We start from the raw sequence: 14,077 nt of genomic DNA, 5'->3' as shown, positions 1-14,077 counted from the left end.
TAATAATAATAATAATAATTAAAACAATATAATGATTTTAAATAATCAAAAGTATTATAATTAGGATTTTTTTTAAATTTTTTTAGGGAGCTGGGGTCCACTGGCCCGGGTTTTCAATGGGCCACCCGACCGAGGTTTGAGAGCCCGACAGCTTAGAAAACATTTAAAATTTTTATTTATTAATATTTTCGAAAGGATTTAATTTTTTAATTTATTTACTTATAATTATTTGGATTATTGTTAAAAAACAAGACTGCAAAACTCAATAATTCCCAAAATTCAGTCTATCCCTTCACTCGTCCAGGACTCCAGAAAAACCCCTCGACCACCATCGGTTCCAACATCCGTCCTCCGCCACCGGTACGGTGAAGATCACACGTGCCTCACTTTTTTTTGTTGTTGCACCTTTCATTCTTCGATTCCAGATATCAGAGACGCCGTCTACTGTTCCTCCGCCTTCGTCGCCTCCAGGCTTCACCCTCCGTTTCTCCGCATCAGCCGCTTCTACCATAGTCACATCTTAATTTTTCCCACCTTTCACTCGTGCATATTGACACTTCATCTCTTGCTGGGTACATTAAAATTAGATTTGTTATGGATTTTTAATTTTGTGTTGTAATTGCAGATCTACTTTATATATTCTTACTCGTTTGTTTTGTTTTGATCTCCTGTCGCAGCTTGGTTTTTCAACTAATTTCGAATCTCCTCAAATCCTATGAAACTCCGGGTTGCCAAACAGAGGGTAAGGATGATGGATTATAGATTTGCCTCTTCGTTTTTTAGCAAACTGATACGACGGATAGTCAGTTTCTTTTTGCTTTTAACTAATTTTTTAAGTTGAATATCAGTTGAGTTATCAGTGAATTCAGTTGTGTAGATGAAAGTTCCAAAATTAGTAAATAGGACAATATATTAAAGAAGAACCTGCGAGAATTTCAGATGGTTGCATGAAGTGTGAAATGACATTGTGTACTTATTTTGTGAGAGGCAATGCTTCGGGTATTTCTATATGACCTTTACATATATCAAAGTTTGACATGTTGTCTTGTTTAACTTGTTTAATAGGTATATTGACGGCCTATCAAGTTTGATTTTGTATTGCCATGTGGAGTAATATCACTAGTTTTCATGTTGCCTGATGGTTCGGGGGTGTTATGGATTGTTCGAAAACTGCTATTTATGTCAAGGGTAAGCTACCTTGAACTTTATTTTTTGTATTTTTGGATGAGCAATGTGCTGTATACCGTGGAAAAGGAATCATGTAAATGTTTGTGTATCTTATTCTCCAATTATACCCTCTAAAAGCAATGATACTGTTGACTTCTGCTAAGTTATATGATTAAGGTCAAATAAAGTATTATACAACGCATTTATGATATCATTTGGAGCAATAATTGCCTGGCTAAGAGAGCGATTGAAGTGTGTCGCTTGAATTGTTACTAGGTATAGTTTTGTAAAGCAGCTAACAATCAATCCTATGATTGGTATTAAAGCCTAATGTCACTTAATCGACTCTTACGAATTTCAAGGTGTAAAAGTGTTGGTAAATAATAATTGGCCATGTTGGGAAAACAATCAGAATGTGTCGCTTGGATTTCTGAACAGGTTAAAAAGATTTTAGTTAAATTGTTACCACTATCTCCACCGATACTGCTATGCCTGTGACATTACTAAAGCAGCTGTTTAGTGTTTAGTTATGCAAATAAAATGATTTCTAATGTTTTGATTCCGATTCGTGTTTGATGGGTTTGCAGGCTCTTGGCTCCATTGGTTATTACCATTGATTTTCTGGTTGTCTAGCTTTAAGAATGCTCTGGTTCTGCTGGCAGAAGAAGAGGGCACTCACTTTTCTTCAGTTTCTGTGCTAGCTAGCCCACCGAATACCGGAAGCTTTGAGCCCATTGAAATATCTCCAGCTGTTATCCCACACCATTCATTTCCCGTTGGATCTTTGCCACCGATGTATCCAACCCATCCGAATACGTATGATCCAGTCTTGACTGGAAGATGCCCTGTAAATTTTTCTGCCATTTCTACTATCATGGAAATAACAGCATCTGACTGTAATCAGCCGTTAGCAGCAGTTGTAGGAAATGTGATATGCTGCCCACAGTTTAGTAGCTTGCTCCACATATTTCAAGGATTTTACAGTGCCGGTTCTGATAATTTAGTCTTACAAAATGCAGTTGCTGATGATTGTTTTAAAGATATCGTCAGTATACTAGCCAGCAGAGGGGCCAACAGTTCGATACCTACAATATGCTCAACAAAATCTTCAAATCTTACTGGAGGCTCTTGTCCTGTGAAGGGCATCACAGATTTTGAGAAAATGGTGAACACAAGTAAAATATTGGAGGCTTGCAGCGTAGTTGATTCTCTGAAAGAATGCTGTAGACCAATTTGTCAGCCCGTTATAATGGAGGCCGCACTTAAGATATCCGGAATGCAGTCATTCATGAATGATAAAAAGAACATAGTAGGACTGCCAGATCACGGAGACATGATTAATGATTGCAAAGGGGTGGTTTATTCATGGGTCGCAATGAAACTTTCTCATGATTCTGCCAACAAAGCATTCCGAATATTGTCCTCCTGCAAGGTTAACAGAGGTCTGTTATTATCTGTTTCACGTTTATTTATAAGTTTGCTTTAGACCATGTCCAAAAGGACGTCATTTTATATGCACTCTCACCAGCAACTTCACACAGCTAATCATCACAAGCTATTTGTGTGACTACTAACCGCTGCTTATTAATTATTCTGTTGCCTTTGGTGTATTTTTGTATTGTCAAGATTGACATGATTGATTACAGCATATACTAAATGTGCCCTAACAACACACAGTTTATGAATTTGTTGTGATATGCATGTACTCAACAACACGTAGTTTATGAATTTGTTGTGATATGCATGTACTCAACAACATGTAGTTTATGAATTTGTTACACTATTCGAAACCCAAGATATAGCGAGCAAACATTGCATTAGGCAACTATTACTATCCTCATAACTATGCCCACAAAGAGGATGGATAAATATAGATTAGTTTGGGACACAGTAAAATATATGGGAGGTTCAATTATAATTTCAGAATATATTATTTGATTTTTAACTGTATCTTCTAAAGTTCCCTAGCATAACCTAGATTTAAATATATTATGAATTGCATGTGGAGTCTTTGAGATTCATTTGTTGAAAGATTGTTTTGTAATCTTGTGTTACTGATGAATAAGCTTGTTTTGTAACCATTTGCCTTTTGGAATGTAGCTTGTCCCTTGGAGTTAAAACAGCCATCCGATGTGATTGCCGCATGCAAAAATGTCGCTGCCCCAAGCCCTTCATGTTGCAGCTCATTGAGTTCTTACATAGTGGGGTTACAGCGGCAAATGTTGATAACAAATCGGCAAGCAATATTATGTGCGACTTCGTTTGGGTCTATGCTGCAAAAAGGTGGGCTAATGACAAACATTTATGAGCTTTGTGATGTGGACCTGAAAGATTTTAGTCTCCAAGGTCAGAATTTGTTTTGTTTTTATTGTTCAATCTCACAAGAGAAATCATTTTTTCACTGATCAGTTTTGCTATTTTGTTTTTCTGCTGGAGCAGTATATGGTCAACAAGGTACTCTTTTCTTCCCGCTTTTTTTACATGTTCTTTTGTATTTGTTTACATTCATATGTTAATGTACTATGTATTTATGTTGGGGTATTGGATGCGTTTCTATTTGTTATTTATCTTACTCCAACTTCTTTATTTCCTTTATACTATGATTTGGACTGATCAGAAGATGGGAATTTGGAAAAGGAGGGAGAACACGAAGGGCTTGTTTGGTTTGATTTTGGGAGTCACAGAATTAAACTATATGGTTTGTTTTTGTCTTGGGAAAATAGAATTGTTACTGCAAATGTCGAATCATGTAAAAAATTATTCAATAAAAGAAATATGAAATTTTTACATATTACAATTTGGGTTTATGATATAATAATATGATTATCTAGAAAAATGTGAGAAAGATGGCTTATGTAATCCGTGAGTTTTAGGGATTAGTATATCTGAGAAGATTTTTTCACCGGAAATGTTTGGGTGGATTAATCAAGTGAAAATGAGGGTCTTTCTCTTGCCACCTTCAGTTGTAATTATTCAGAAATCTAATTTTCAATTTCCAATGTATATAGATATTGCGGTAAAATTCTTTGTGACAAAAGATCAAATTCTATCAAGAAACACAATCAGGGAGTATAGATCATCTACAATCACGGCTTCTATTTGAGCTCTTCTTCTTGTCCTTCTTTAAAGGAATTGTTCTTGTTTTTCAAGTCAATACTTTTGACAAACATCGGTGCCAGTTGTAGGCCTTTCAGTTTGTATGTGACGGGAAATTTAAGTCTTATTCTCGAATTCCGAAGGTTTTAGTTCTAAGAGAAACATGTAATTCTGGAACTTCTTTAGCAATGTGACAACTTTGTTAACAATTCATCTTTAGCAATCAATGGGACAGCTACATGACCAATTTTGACTGAATTTTCTCTTGCAAGATGCAGGATGCTTACTTGGGAGCTTACCGGCAAATATGGTGTATGATAATTCAACAGGTTTCAGCTTTACTTGTGATTTAACTGACAATATTGCAGCTCCATGGCCATCATCATCATCAGTCACAACAATATCTCTTTGTGCCCCAGGTAATTAGTTTTAGAAGCTCTCAATTTTTTGGGCTCTTTCGATGCTGCACCCAGTTATATATATTCTGATCGCGTTGATTATTTTTGGATCATGTAAGTTCGGCACGATCCAACTGTGTCAATGCTCTCAGTTTATGTCACACCAACTGTAGTGCAGAAAGGATTGCTAATTTCTTCCTTGCTGTGATAATTTGTTAAAAAGACTATGTTCTAAATAGTTCTGCTTGAATTCAGAAATGTCGTTGCCAGCTCTACCTACATCAGAGACTTTGGGTAATCCTGGTGCGTGATTCTGTTGAGCATGAGACATTTAGTTTATATGTTATGTAAACAAATCGAGCTTTAACCGAGAATTTATAATTTTTCAAGCACACACACAGGCTCAGTTATTCGAGCTTGTGCGCCACTCACTCATCGAGTGGCAATTACTTGCTCAATGAAGTATACTGTAATCTATCAAGTAGTTATTCTTTCATTTTTTGAAAGCGACGGCTTCATTGTCCTGTGATGCAGGTTGGCATGGCGGTGGGGTGAATCTACTTGTACCCATTTTTTGGACTTTTGTTATCAGTAAATTACTGCTCTAGAGGGATTGCTTAGCTGAGAATTGTAGGGGTGGTTTAGAGTTACCGAGGAACTGTCGCTGCTTCCGTGTATATTCGGGCATCGATCATGTATATCGTATCTATCTTTTTTTTTTGGGGGTTCTTTTTTAATGTTAATTTTATTTATTTATTTAATGATGTTTTGTGTAATTTGAAGGATTGGAGAATGTGGTTTTCGCTGGGAAGATGATAGACCTTATGATGGTCATGGTGCATAATATAATTTTCAGGAAATTCCTGCGTATATAATACACACGCACACTGATATAGAATATTGGAAGAACATTGGTGATTTTGAAATGGAAAATAGTTGATGGAATAAACATCTTTCTTTTGCTAAATAAAGCAAGGGAAAATGAATACAATTTTGGTTATTTATATTTTAAAAATTGATTTTTACTCTTTTATTTTTCAAAGTTTAGCATTTCTCGTCATTTTCGTAAAACTTTTCATGTGATGTTACTGTTACAGATGTGAGATTCAGTTTCATATAAACAGCACATCAGTCTTATATTAACGTCATGTTCAAAAGAACCAAGCAAAAAAAAAAACTTAGATAACATGTTGAAATGATTATTTCATATTTGACCACATAAAAATAAAAATTGTAAATATTCCGAATTTAAATTGCAATTTTCTTAGGAATAAAAAATCAACAAAAAGAAAAAGGTAAGAATGGAAAATGCAATTATACCATGAATTAAATACAATTTTTTTTTCCTGTATTTGACATGATCTATCATACGACATAAATCTGATATGATATTACAACAATAATCACTACGATACACACCAAATTTCAGGCAGGAAAAAGCCAAACAAGTCATAACAATTAATTATTAATTACTTGCTTAAAAAAGGAAGGAAAAAAAAAATAAAATACTCGAGGAACGAAAAAGAAAAAATCAAACGGTCTTCGTGGGTTAATGGCTTCTCAGTTCATACATCGTCTGATCTCTGTTCATCGGAGATCGCTTTGGCCCTTCAGGTACATTGTGTTTCCTTCCCCTGCTCGTTCTCGGTCTAATGAGTATCCCTTGAATTTCCTCCAGATTTGTTTGTCTCAGAAGCAGCTGAGCATAATCGGAATCCTCGTATTCAACATTGGATGTTTGATATCTGATGCCAATTTTGTTTGTCGATTTGTTTTTGCTATCGAAATCAGATGTTTGATTTCTATTCTTATGAAATTTTGTTGTTTGCGAGGTTTTATCGTACTGATGTGCTCTTGGTATTTGTGAATGAGTTAACTGATTTTTGAGATTGTATACAGAGAGTGAGCGGCCGATGGATTGGATATCTGTGTGTAATGAAAGTGGCGTGTCGGGGTTTTGGTGAATGGTGATGTCTTTTTTCGGTGACGAGAAACAATGGAAATGTGGAAATGGAGGAGCTGTGAATTTGCAGAGAGTGAGCTCAATTGTTCGCGATATCGGGGAACCTTGTCTTCATCAACCACAAATAAAGGTTGTGATAGCAGTAAGAAACCTCAGCTCCTCCCTTTTTTTGGTACTTCCTCCCATCTATCAGATATCTATTTAATGCCTGTTCAAGTGATTATATGTTAAAAGTTGTGAATTCTTTATCTATCTTCTCTTTGAATGGGACTATACATACATCTCGATTATTGTTTTTAAAAAACATGTGAAATATGTAGTATGCATGTTAATGCTATGTATCTTTCTAACTCTACGCTTTTAAAAAGTTGTGCAGTCAACATAATAGGCTATTGGCCCATAAATCTCATTGTTCTGCACGCATGCACTTGTTTGTGTGTTAGTTCTCTTTTTGGGGCACTGGAGGGACTATATTGAACTCTGGAGCGAGGCAAAATCGGATGGGGGTGGGGTGATGAAGTAGGACATGGGAGGTGATAGTATAGGATTAGGGAAAGAAGCAATACCCATTTTTTATTGGGGGGAGTGGGGTTTGGACAAAGTTTGTTTTTAGAGAAATTAGGTATAAAAGTTCATTTATTTTTTATTTTATCTGCACCTTGGTAGGTGGATGTTGGGGTGGGAGTTGGCTCTTTACCCCATGAGTATTATTCTACTTATGCGTGATTGCTGCTTTACAAGCTGATAAATTGAAAGAAGTCAATGAATGGCCTTAGGAGTATTACTTAAGTTTTTTCTTGACTAAATTATACAAATACAATGTTAAAGGAATTATGAAGTAGAATCTGGATGGACAAGTGAAGATAATTCTTGAGAAAATAAACAAGTTACTACTTTTGTTTTGTACAGATTCTGTTTGTAACCTTTTATTAATCATTGGATGCTTATCTTGGTGTCTTCATTATGTGAGTGCTACTTCTGTCGAATATTGATCTCCAGCTAAAATGGCTGGGCCAATTCTGAATTGTTACCGATATCAAATGCTAAATAATTCAAAGATATATTGGAGCGGGGTTTGAAGTTTGCTTAAGCATGTTTTGTCTTTTGCAACCGAATGAAATATTTGGATAGATCTTTAGGACGTTATAATTTCATAAAACTTATTTCTGTACTGAAAGAAATTTCTTAAAATAGATATTTAGAATGTTTGAAATTATCAAACTTTTTCTCCTTGTTTTGATCCACAGATAAGCAAAATGCTTAAGCCAGATAAGTGGCAGGCGGCTTTTGATGGTGATGGAAAGATTTTGGGTTTCCAGAGAGTGCTTAAATCAATTATTTTGGGGGTACATGCTTTAATTGCAAGTTTGTATTTTATATTTTGATTTTCTTGGTTCTCTTATGACAAATATTTAAGTTCTGCTTTGCATAGTTACTGCATTAACTCTTTTATCATTGGTATAATCACTGCTTTCTCACTCTTCATGCTTATTTATTATTCACTGCTTTTACTTGATGCAGTCATTGCTTGATCGCTCAACTCTTTGTGGTTCTCCTGTAGTGGATCATAATATGATTTTCTCGTCTCCAATATATTTTTCTGCGTGCTTGACAATGTTTGTCTTTAACATAAAGTGGTCAACAAATGAAGCAGGCATTGTAATCAAGCTACATTATAGAGGCTATTTTGTGATACCTAGTCGTTGGCATCCTTATTTTGGGCCCCAAGTTCTTTACAGTTGCACACGCAATTAATATATTTTGAAATTTATTTTAAAGTTTCTGCTTGTTTTATTTTACATTACGCTCATATGAATGATGAAATATTTATACTATATGGTTAAGTAAGAAGGGTGTAGAGTAATTATCGATTGGTCTTGTGCTTCTTTTTTTTTTTTATAAGTTCCCTAAATTACCCTTTTCTTTAATTATCAATGGAATATTAATAGTTTTGAAATTATTAATGTATTACGTAATTTATGAGTTTTCATTTTATTAATTATTAGTAAATTATATTAAATTCTAATTTTAAAAGAACTATTAGCAATTCATTCTGCACATAAGATACTACGAAAATATAACGTATGTGCTCTAATGATTAGTATTAAGGAAGCTGGAGAATACCAATAACATAGAGTACCAAATGCTATTTTCTTGGCATACTTCTCTTTATCCATCTCGGCATCTAGATGATAAGCACACTTGCCCTTTGTGTCATCAACGGTTAAAACGTAGAATCTACGATATGGTAATAACCGGCTATTTTTTAAATTTTTTTCTGGGATATGTCGAACTTATCATATTTTCATAAAATTGCACGTGCTTTTTTGTATGGTTTTGTCTACTTAATGCACTCGTAGAACCAGATAAGGCGGATCTGTTTTTTATTCTTGGTATACTTTGCTGATTGTTATGATGTAGTTGTTTGGACTTTGGTACATTTATAGGTTCTTTTGTGTGACGAAAAATTTAACCACAATATATTTTCTTAATAGTGAGGAAAAAGGTTTTTTATCCTATCCACAGTACAGAAAAACAACTCAAGTATGACAGTTAAAATTAAAACTTCTTTTGCATATCAGGGTGTTGATCCATCCATAAGGGCAGAAGTCTGGGAATTTCTTTTGGGCTGTTATGCTTTGAGTAGCACTACCGAATATCGAAGGCAATTAAGGACAGCCAGGAGGTAATGGACTCGGCCATTCTATTCGTATCTACTATTGGAAAGATTCTATCCTCTTGTTGTGGTTCCTCTGCCTGAAATTAACCTTGATATAACCTGGTTTATGAGTTCCAGTCATCTGTTGTTTGCTGTTGATATAGCATGCAGTGTTATAAAAATCTTGTTGTAGCTAGTTGAACAAATAAAAATAATCTTTGTTGTTGCAAAGAGTGGGCTTGGGCTGGGGCTGGGGCTGGTCACGGGGACGGTGACATGTCCAAGTCAAGCTTCTTTTTAGGCCACTAAATTTTTTGGCGAGGTCCGTAGGATTACAAAATCAGCCAAATGCTCCGACTCTGCATCACATAGGATGTCTTGATAGTACTGGGTGGTTGCCAGTATCCATAGTCAGTTTACGTTTAGTGCTTGAGGGAGATGAAATTTGAAGGGTATGAATGAGTAGGTTTTGATTTCTTTGATCAGAATGTTTTTTAACTTTATCCTTATTAGGCTTTTGTTTGTTGTCTTTTCTTTTAAATTTCGATTTCGTTCACTAAGTGGATACTCCTTGTGCACTTTCTTTAGAAAATACATTTGTTTTTGAATTATTGATCTAATGAGTCATTGCAAATTGATTAACTGCTGCAGGGAACGCTACCAAGATCTTATTAGGCAATGCCAAATGATGCACTCTAGCGTAGGAACTGGTTGTCTAGCCTATGTTGTAGGATCTAAAGTTATGGACATGAGGGCAAGTTTGAAAGATGAAGGGAGAAGGGATGCTGAAGTTCAAATTGGACGAATTTCTGAAACTAGTGCAAGCAAAAAAGACAGTAACGGTTTTTTGGATAGCAGATCTAGAGATAAATCATATTCATGTTGCAAAGAAAGCTCAAGTGATTCTGGTTACCTTGTAAGTATGCGAGGAAGCACCATGGGAGGTGCATATGATTCCTCTGGTCTTCTATGTTCTCCAGATCCATGCAACTGCAGTCCCCAATGTGTATATAAGACGCCTGGGTCAAAATATGACGAAGGAAGTTACTTGGATTTCCCTGCTTTGCCTGTAACAAATTTATTTGAAAATAATAAGAAAGATAGAAAAGGACTCAGATTATGTGAGGATAATTGTTCCTCAAGACATAAACTGACAGATGAAGTTGAACATATGCATAGTTTTCAGATTAGCAATAATGCAGATCTTGTTGTGGATACAGATGTTTTTCCAGCTAGCGATGTCTCACAATTTTCTGGTGCTAAAAAGGAAAGTAGTCATCATCTTGATTTTCATGAGTCTCTTTCTCGGTCAAATAATTCAGAATATGAAAGAGAGATAGAGATGCTTGACAGCCTTAGAATATCAGATGCACCTGAAACACCAATCACAAATGGAACCACATCTCAAGCACAGGCAGCCAGTGAAGACAGAGTATCTGATTGGCTTTGGACGCTGCACCGAATAGGTGAACTAGTGATTCTTTTTACACAACAATTATGTGAACTCGTTTCATGATTGACATGTTTTGTATCTTATTACTATGGTAAAAGTACATTTTATTTGCAGTTGTTGATGTGGTCAGAACGGATAATCATCTCGAGTTCTATGAGGACACAAAAAATTTGGCTCGCATGTCAGATATTCTTGCTGTCTGTGCCTGGGTTGATCCTGAAACTGGATATTGCCAAGGTTGTACCTTTTCTTTTGTTATGAAACTTTGTCCGATTATTGTGTGTCTCGCTGATGGCATTGGCATGGACATTGATGTTGGATTTTATTGAACGTGCAGGTATGAGTGATTTATTGTCTCCCTTTGTTGTTCTTTTTGAGGATAATGCTGATGCCTTTTGGTGTTTTGAGATGCTTTTGAGGAGAATGGTATGTGTGCATATAAATCTGGGTTTTGCCGACCTTTGTAATTTGAGTTGCTAAAACTCAATATCTGTAACTCTTCAGCGCGAAAACTTTAAGATGGAAGGGCCAACTGGTGTCATGAAGCAGTTGCAAGTACTCTGGCATGTATTGGAACTTACGGATAGGGAGATGTTCTCTCACCTAGCAGAAATAGGTGCTGAAAGCCTTCATTTTGCCTTCCGTATGCTGCTGGTTCTCTTTCGCAGGGAGTTAACTTTCACTGAAGCTCTTTGTATGTGGGAGGTTTGTGCTGTAAATTGATCTTATTATTTTTTAGCCAATCTATGACAAATACTTTCTACTGAGTTAGTTCTGTAATCCAGGCTCCGGTATTTCAATAGTTTCATTGTAGCATAGGTTAAGAGGCAGTCATTATAGCTACAGTTAAGGTAAGTATGCTAACTATTGAAAGCAAAATGTTCGCTGAAAAAGTTGCGAAATAATCTAATTTCTCTGAATCAAGGGTATATTAGAAGAGTAATCACACGGTTTCAGCTGCAGATACGAAGTTGTCTACGCTTTTACCTCATGACTTCTTGTTGACTGACTAATATAATCAGAAATATCGACTATTTCTTATGTTGATTTTTTTCCCGTTGGATTTAAAACTTAAGATGATATGGGCGGCTGATTTCGATCCATCTTTTACCTGTCATCTGGATGAGAACTGTCCAGAACTATTGGCTATTCAGTTACCCAAGGAAGCAGAGGCTGAATTGGGAGAAGAAAGCATTGATAGTAATGGTGGTGTTCCAAAGAGTTCTCCAACAAAACCTGGTGTGGAATGCTCCATCTCCGACAGCACCGGAATGAGATCTACATCAGTTAGACCATTTTGTGGATTGACAAAATCTTTCTGGTCAAAGAATGACCGCTTGCAGATTCATACGGTTATATCATCGGCAAGAAGTGGTGACGAATTGCCTGTTTTTTGTGTAGCTGCCATTCTCATTACGAATCGTCAGAAAATTATCAGAGAAACACATTCAATTGATGACCTAATAAAGGCAGGTGGATTATAGTTTGTTGTCTGAACCAGTACTGCAATTTTTGAGTACCGATTTTTGATTATGTATCGAAACTGATATTTTGGTTTTTCCTCATACTTGCTTAGCTAAACTTATGCATGATTCATGATAGTAAAAAGAGTTGACATAATTTTCCTGATATTAAGATTGAGGGCATCTTTTTTCCTCTCATTTATACTTATAAAATACTTGGTTAGAGGTTGTTGGCCTATATAGTTTGATTAGCTAAATTCCATAAACGTATTCACTAGCCCATTTACAAATCTTTAGTCCCATGCTGCATTTTTAAACTAATTTCTTTTACATTTGTTAGAGAGGTTAGACCCAAAAGGTCTGTTTTTGTAGGATTATCGCCATTATTTGCTCGAGATGATTTTAGAATGATTGTGTATTCCTATCATAAGTATCATGCTGTAGTTTTCTGTTTTGCTGATCTGGAATCTGAACTGATTTTTGGATTCCATTATTGGCTTGTGACTGTGCAACATCCCTATTCTATGCGATCGCTCATTCATCTCCATATTTTCTCTCTAAAAACACTTATATTCTGATACATTTTGCAGATATTCAATGATAATATTTTAAAGATCAGAGTCAAGAGATGCATACGTACCGCCATCAAACTGCGAAAGAAGTACCTTTACAAGGTTAATTTTCAAATTAACTCTATCCTTTTCCTATCTTGCAATATTTTTTTTTGAATCTGGAATGATTATGACAATAATTTTCATTCATATTTGCTTTGGAACACCTACTAGTTGAAATCCATAGAGCTTATTGTATTTTTATATATATAAATAACCATTGGAATACACTGTTAAGTGCTATTTGTTATTTTTTTGGCTTCTCTTACCTGAATTAGTAAATCAATCCGTGTCTAATTATCATTACACATCTGATGTTAAGAAATAAGATAATATAAACCCAAAAAAGTTTGAAGTGTGTCTAATTTTTTGATTCATTTCTCATAAGATATTATTTATTATTACAAGCTACATCTCAATTAAATCCCATAATAGATATACAATTCAATTAAAGCTTAAAATCGTTTGCCAATTCCATATAATAGTACTCTCAGTTTAAGTCATGCTACGAACCCATTATGAATTTTAAAACTCAATCTTTGAAGAAGTTACCTAAGAATAAAAAAAGTAAAAAACTAGCATTTTCTGATATGTTCCCTCGTGGACGCGACACATATATGTCCACCAACCTATTCGGCTAGGAATGTTCTACTGAGATCCTGCTTTCTTTGTCGAGAATGTGATTTTTCTTCTAAAATCTGCTTTTGTTAGCCGCCTGTTTGGCCCTGGGCCTCTTGCTTTGTTCATCCTAAAATGCCTATTTTTTGAATTTTTTTAAACTCCTGGACTCCTAAATAATTTATGTTCTCACTCCTATATCATGTCACACATTCTTCATTAATTAAAAACTTAAATAAGAATTTTGAGAAATTAAAGGAACCACTACTTTAACCCCAGATACTTGGCTAGTATTTGAGATGTTACCATTTAGTTTTCGGTCTTTCTTTCATCTCTGAGCCAAAAGGTTGTATCCTTTTACAGCTAATCAAGAAGGGTCCAGCGCCTCAGAATAACAGTTAAATCTGGGTCATAGCTGTATAACAAGATTAGAATCACTTTCCTTGCCACTCGGAGATGCTGCTGATTACTTGAGGTTCTGTATCTTGGTGGGAACTATTTTGTGAACATAAACTTGACTTTTGGTGGCATAAATGGAAATCATTCTTCCGTCTGTGCCTCCAAGGCATATGTGAGTACTCTTTTAAAAGGTATTAAACTCTTATTGTCATCACTAAAACCTCGAAATCTTGTTTTGCCAGTTAGCGAA

General features: G+C 35.4%; 2 protein-coding genes across 9 annotated transcripts; both read left to right on the top strand.

Annotated features, from left to right (window-relative positions):
* The first annotated feature begins 250 nt into the window (after positions 1-250).
* Positions 251-5,591, top strand: LOC142517852 (putative GPI-anchored protein At1g61900). 5 transcript variants are annotated; one of them, XR_012813406.1, is made up of 10 exons: positions 251-572; positions 678-742; positions 1,066-1,188; positions 1,755-2,609; positions 3,268-3,513; positions 3,607-3,621; positions 4,536-4,682; positions 4,917-4,964; positions 5,196-5,356; positions 5,445-5,591. XR_012813406.1 is itself a non-coding variant. In XM_075620338.1 (9 exons), the coding sequence occupies exons 3-9, from the start codon at positions 1,155-1,157 to the stop codon at positions 5,267-5,269; spliced, it is 1,419 nt and encodes a 472-aa protein (XP_075476453.1). In that variant the 5' UTR covers positions 251-572; positions 678-742; positions 1,066-1,154; the 3' UTR covers positions 5,270-5,562. The 5 variants fall into 5 exon arrangements, 3 of the variants coding, with proteins under 3 accessions (XP_075476453.1, XP_075476455.1, XP_075476454.1); XM_075620338.1 differs by having other exon boundaries at positions 5,196-5,562; XM_075620340.1 differs by having other exon boundaries at positions 4,542-4,682; positions 5,196-5,559.
* A 563-nt stretch (positions 5,592-6,154) lies between these two features.
* On the top strand, positions 6,155-13,962 carry LOC142518011 (rab GTPase-activating protein 22-like). Of its 4 annotated transcripts, none has more exons than XR_012813452.1 (11): positions 6,155-6,275; positions 6,561-6,796; positions 7,872-7,970; positions 9,207-9,310; positions 9,935-10,749; positions 10,851-10,973; positions 11,074-11,162; positions 11,241-11,441; positions 11,813-12,209; positions 12,790-12,873; positions 13,792-13,962. XR_012813452.1 is itself a non-coding variant. In XM_075620587.1 (11 exons), the coding sequence occupies exons 2-11, from the start codon at positions 6,626-6,628 to the stop codon at positions 13,828-13,830; spliced, it is 2,076 nt and encodes a 691-aa protein (XP_075476702.1). In that variant the 5' UTR covers positions 6,155-6,275; positions 6,561-6,625; the 3' UTR covers positions 13,831-13,962. The 4 variants fall into 4 exon arrangements, 3 of the variants coding, with proteins under 3 accessions (XP_075476702.1, XP_075476701.1, XP_075476700.1); XM_075620587.1 differs by having other exon boundaries at positions 6,561-6,754; positions 11,813-12,205; XM_075620586.1 differs by having other exon boundaries at positions 6,561-6,766; positions 11,813-12,205.
* The last annotated feature ends 115 nt before the right edge of the window (positions 13,963-14,077 follow it).

This window comes from Primulina tabacum, chromosome 11 (genome assembly GCF_025594145.1).
Source record: "Primulina tabacum isolate GXHZ01 chromosome 11, ASM2559414v2, whole genome shotgun sequence".
Classification (NCBI taxonomy): Eukaryota; Viridiplantae; Streptophyta; class Magnoliopsida; order Lamiales; family Gesneriaceae; genus Primulina; species Primulina tabacum.
Note: the sequence above shows the minus strand (reverse complement) of the source record. Positions and strands in the feature narration are given on the sequence as shown.

Bases quoted from the DNA above. Each gene is read 5' to 3' on its own strand.
- LOC142517852 (XM_075620339.1), top strand. From the start codon at position 1,155: ATGGATTGTTCGAAAACTGCTATTTATGTCAAGG. The intron at 1,189-1,754 runs GTAAGCTACCTT...ATGGGTTTGCAG, and splicing joins AACTGCTATTTATGTCAAGG to GCTCTTGGCTCCATTGGTTA. The intron at 4,965-5,195 runs GTGCGTGATTCT...CCTGTGATGCAG, and splicing joins AGAGACTTTGGGTAATCCTG to GTTGGCATGGCGGTGGGGTG.
- LOC142518011 (XM_075620585.1), top strand. From the start codon at position 6,626: ATGGTGATGTCTTTTTTCGGTGACGAGAAACAATGGAAATGTGGAAAT. The intron at 11,163-11,240 runs GTATGTGTGCAT...GTAACTCTTCAG, and splicing joins AGATGCTTTTGAGGAGAATG to CGCGAAAACTTTAAGATGGA. The intron at 11,442-11,812 runs GTTTGTGCTGTA...TTAAAACTTAAG, and splicing joins AAGCTCTTTGTATGTGGGAG to ATGATATGGGCGGCTGATTT.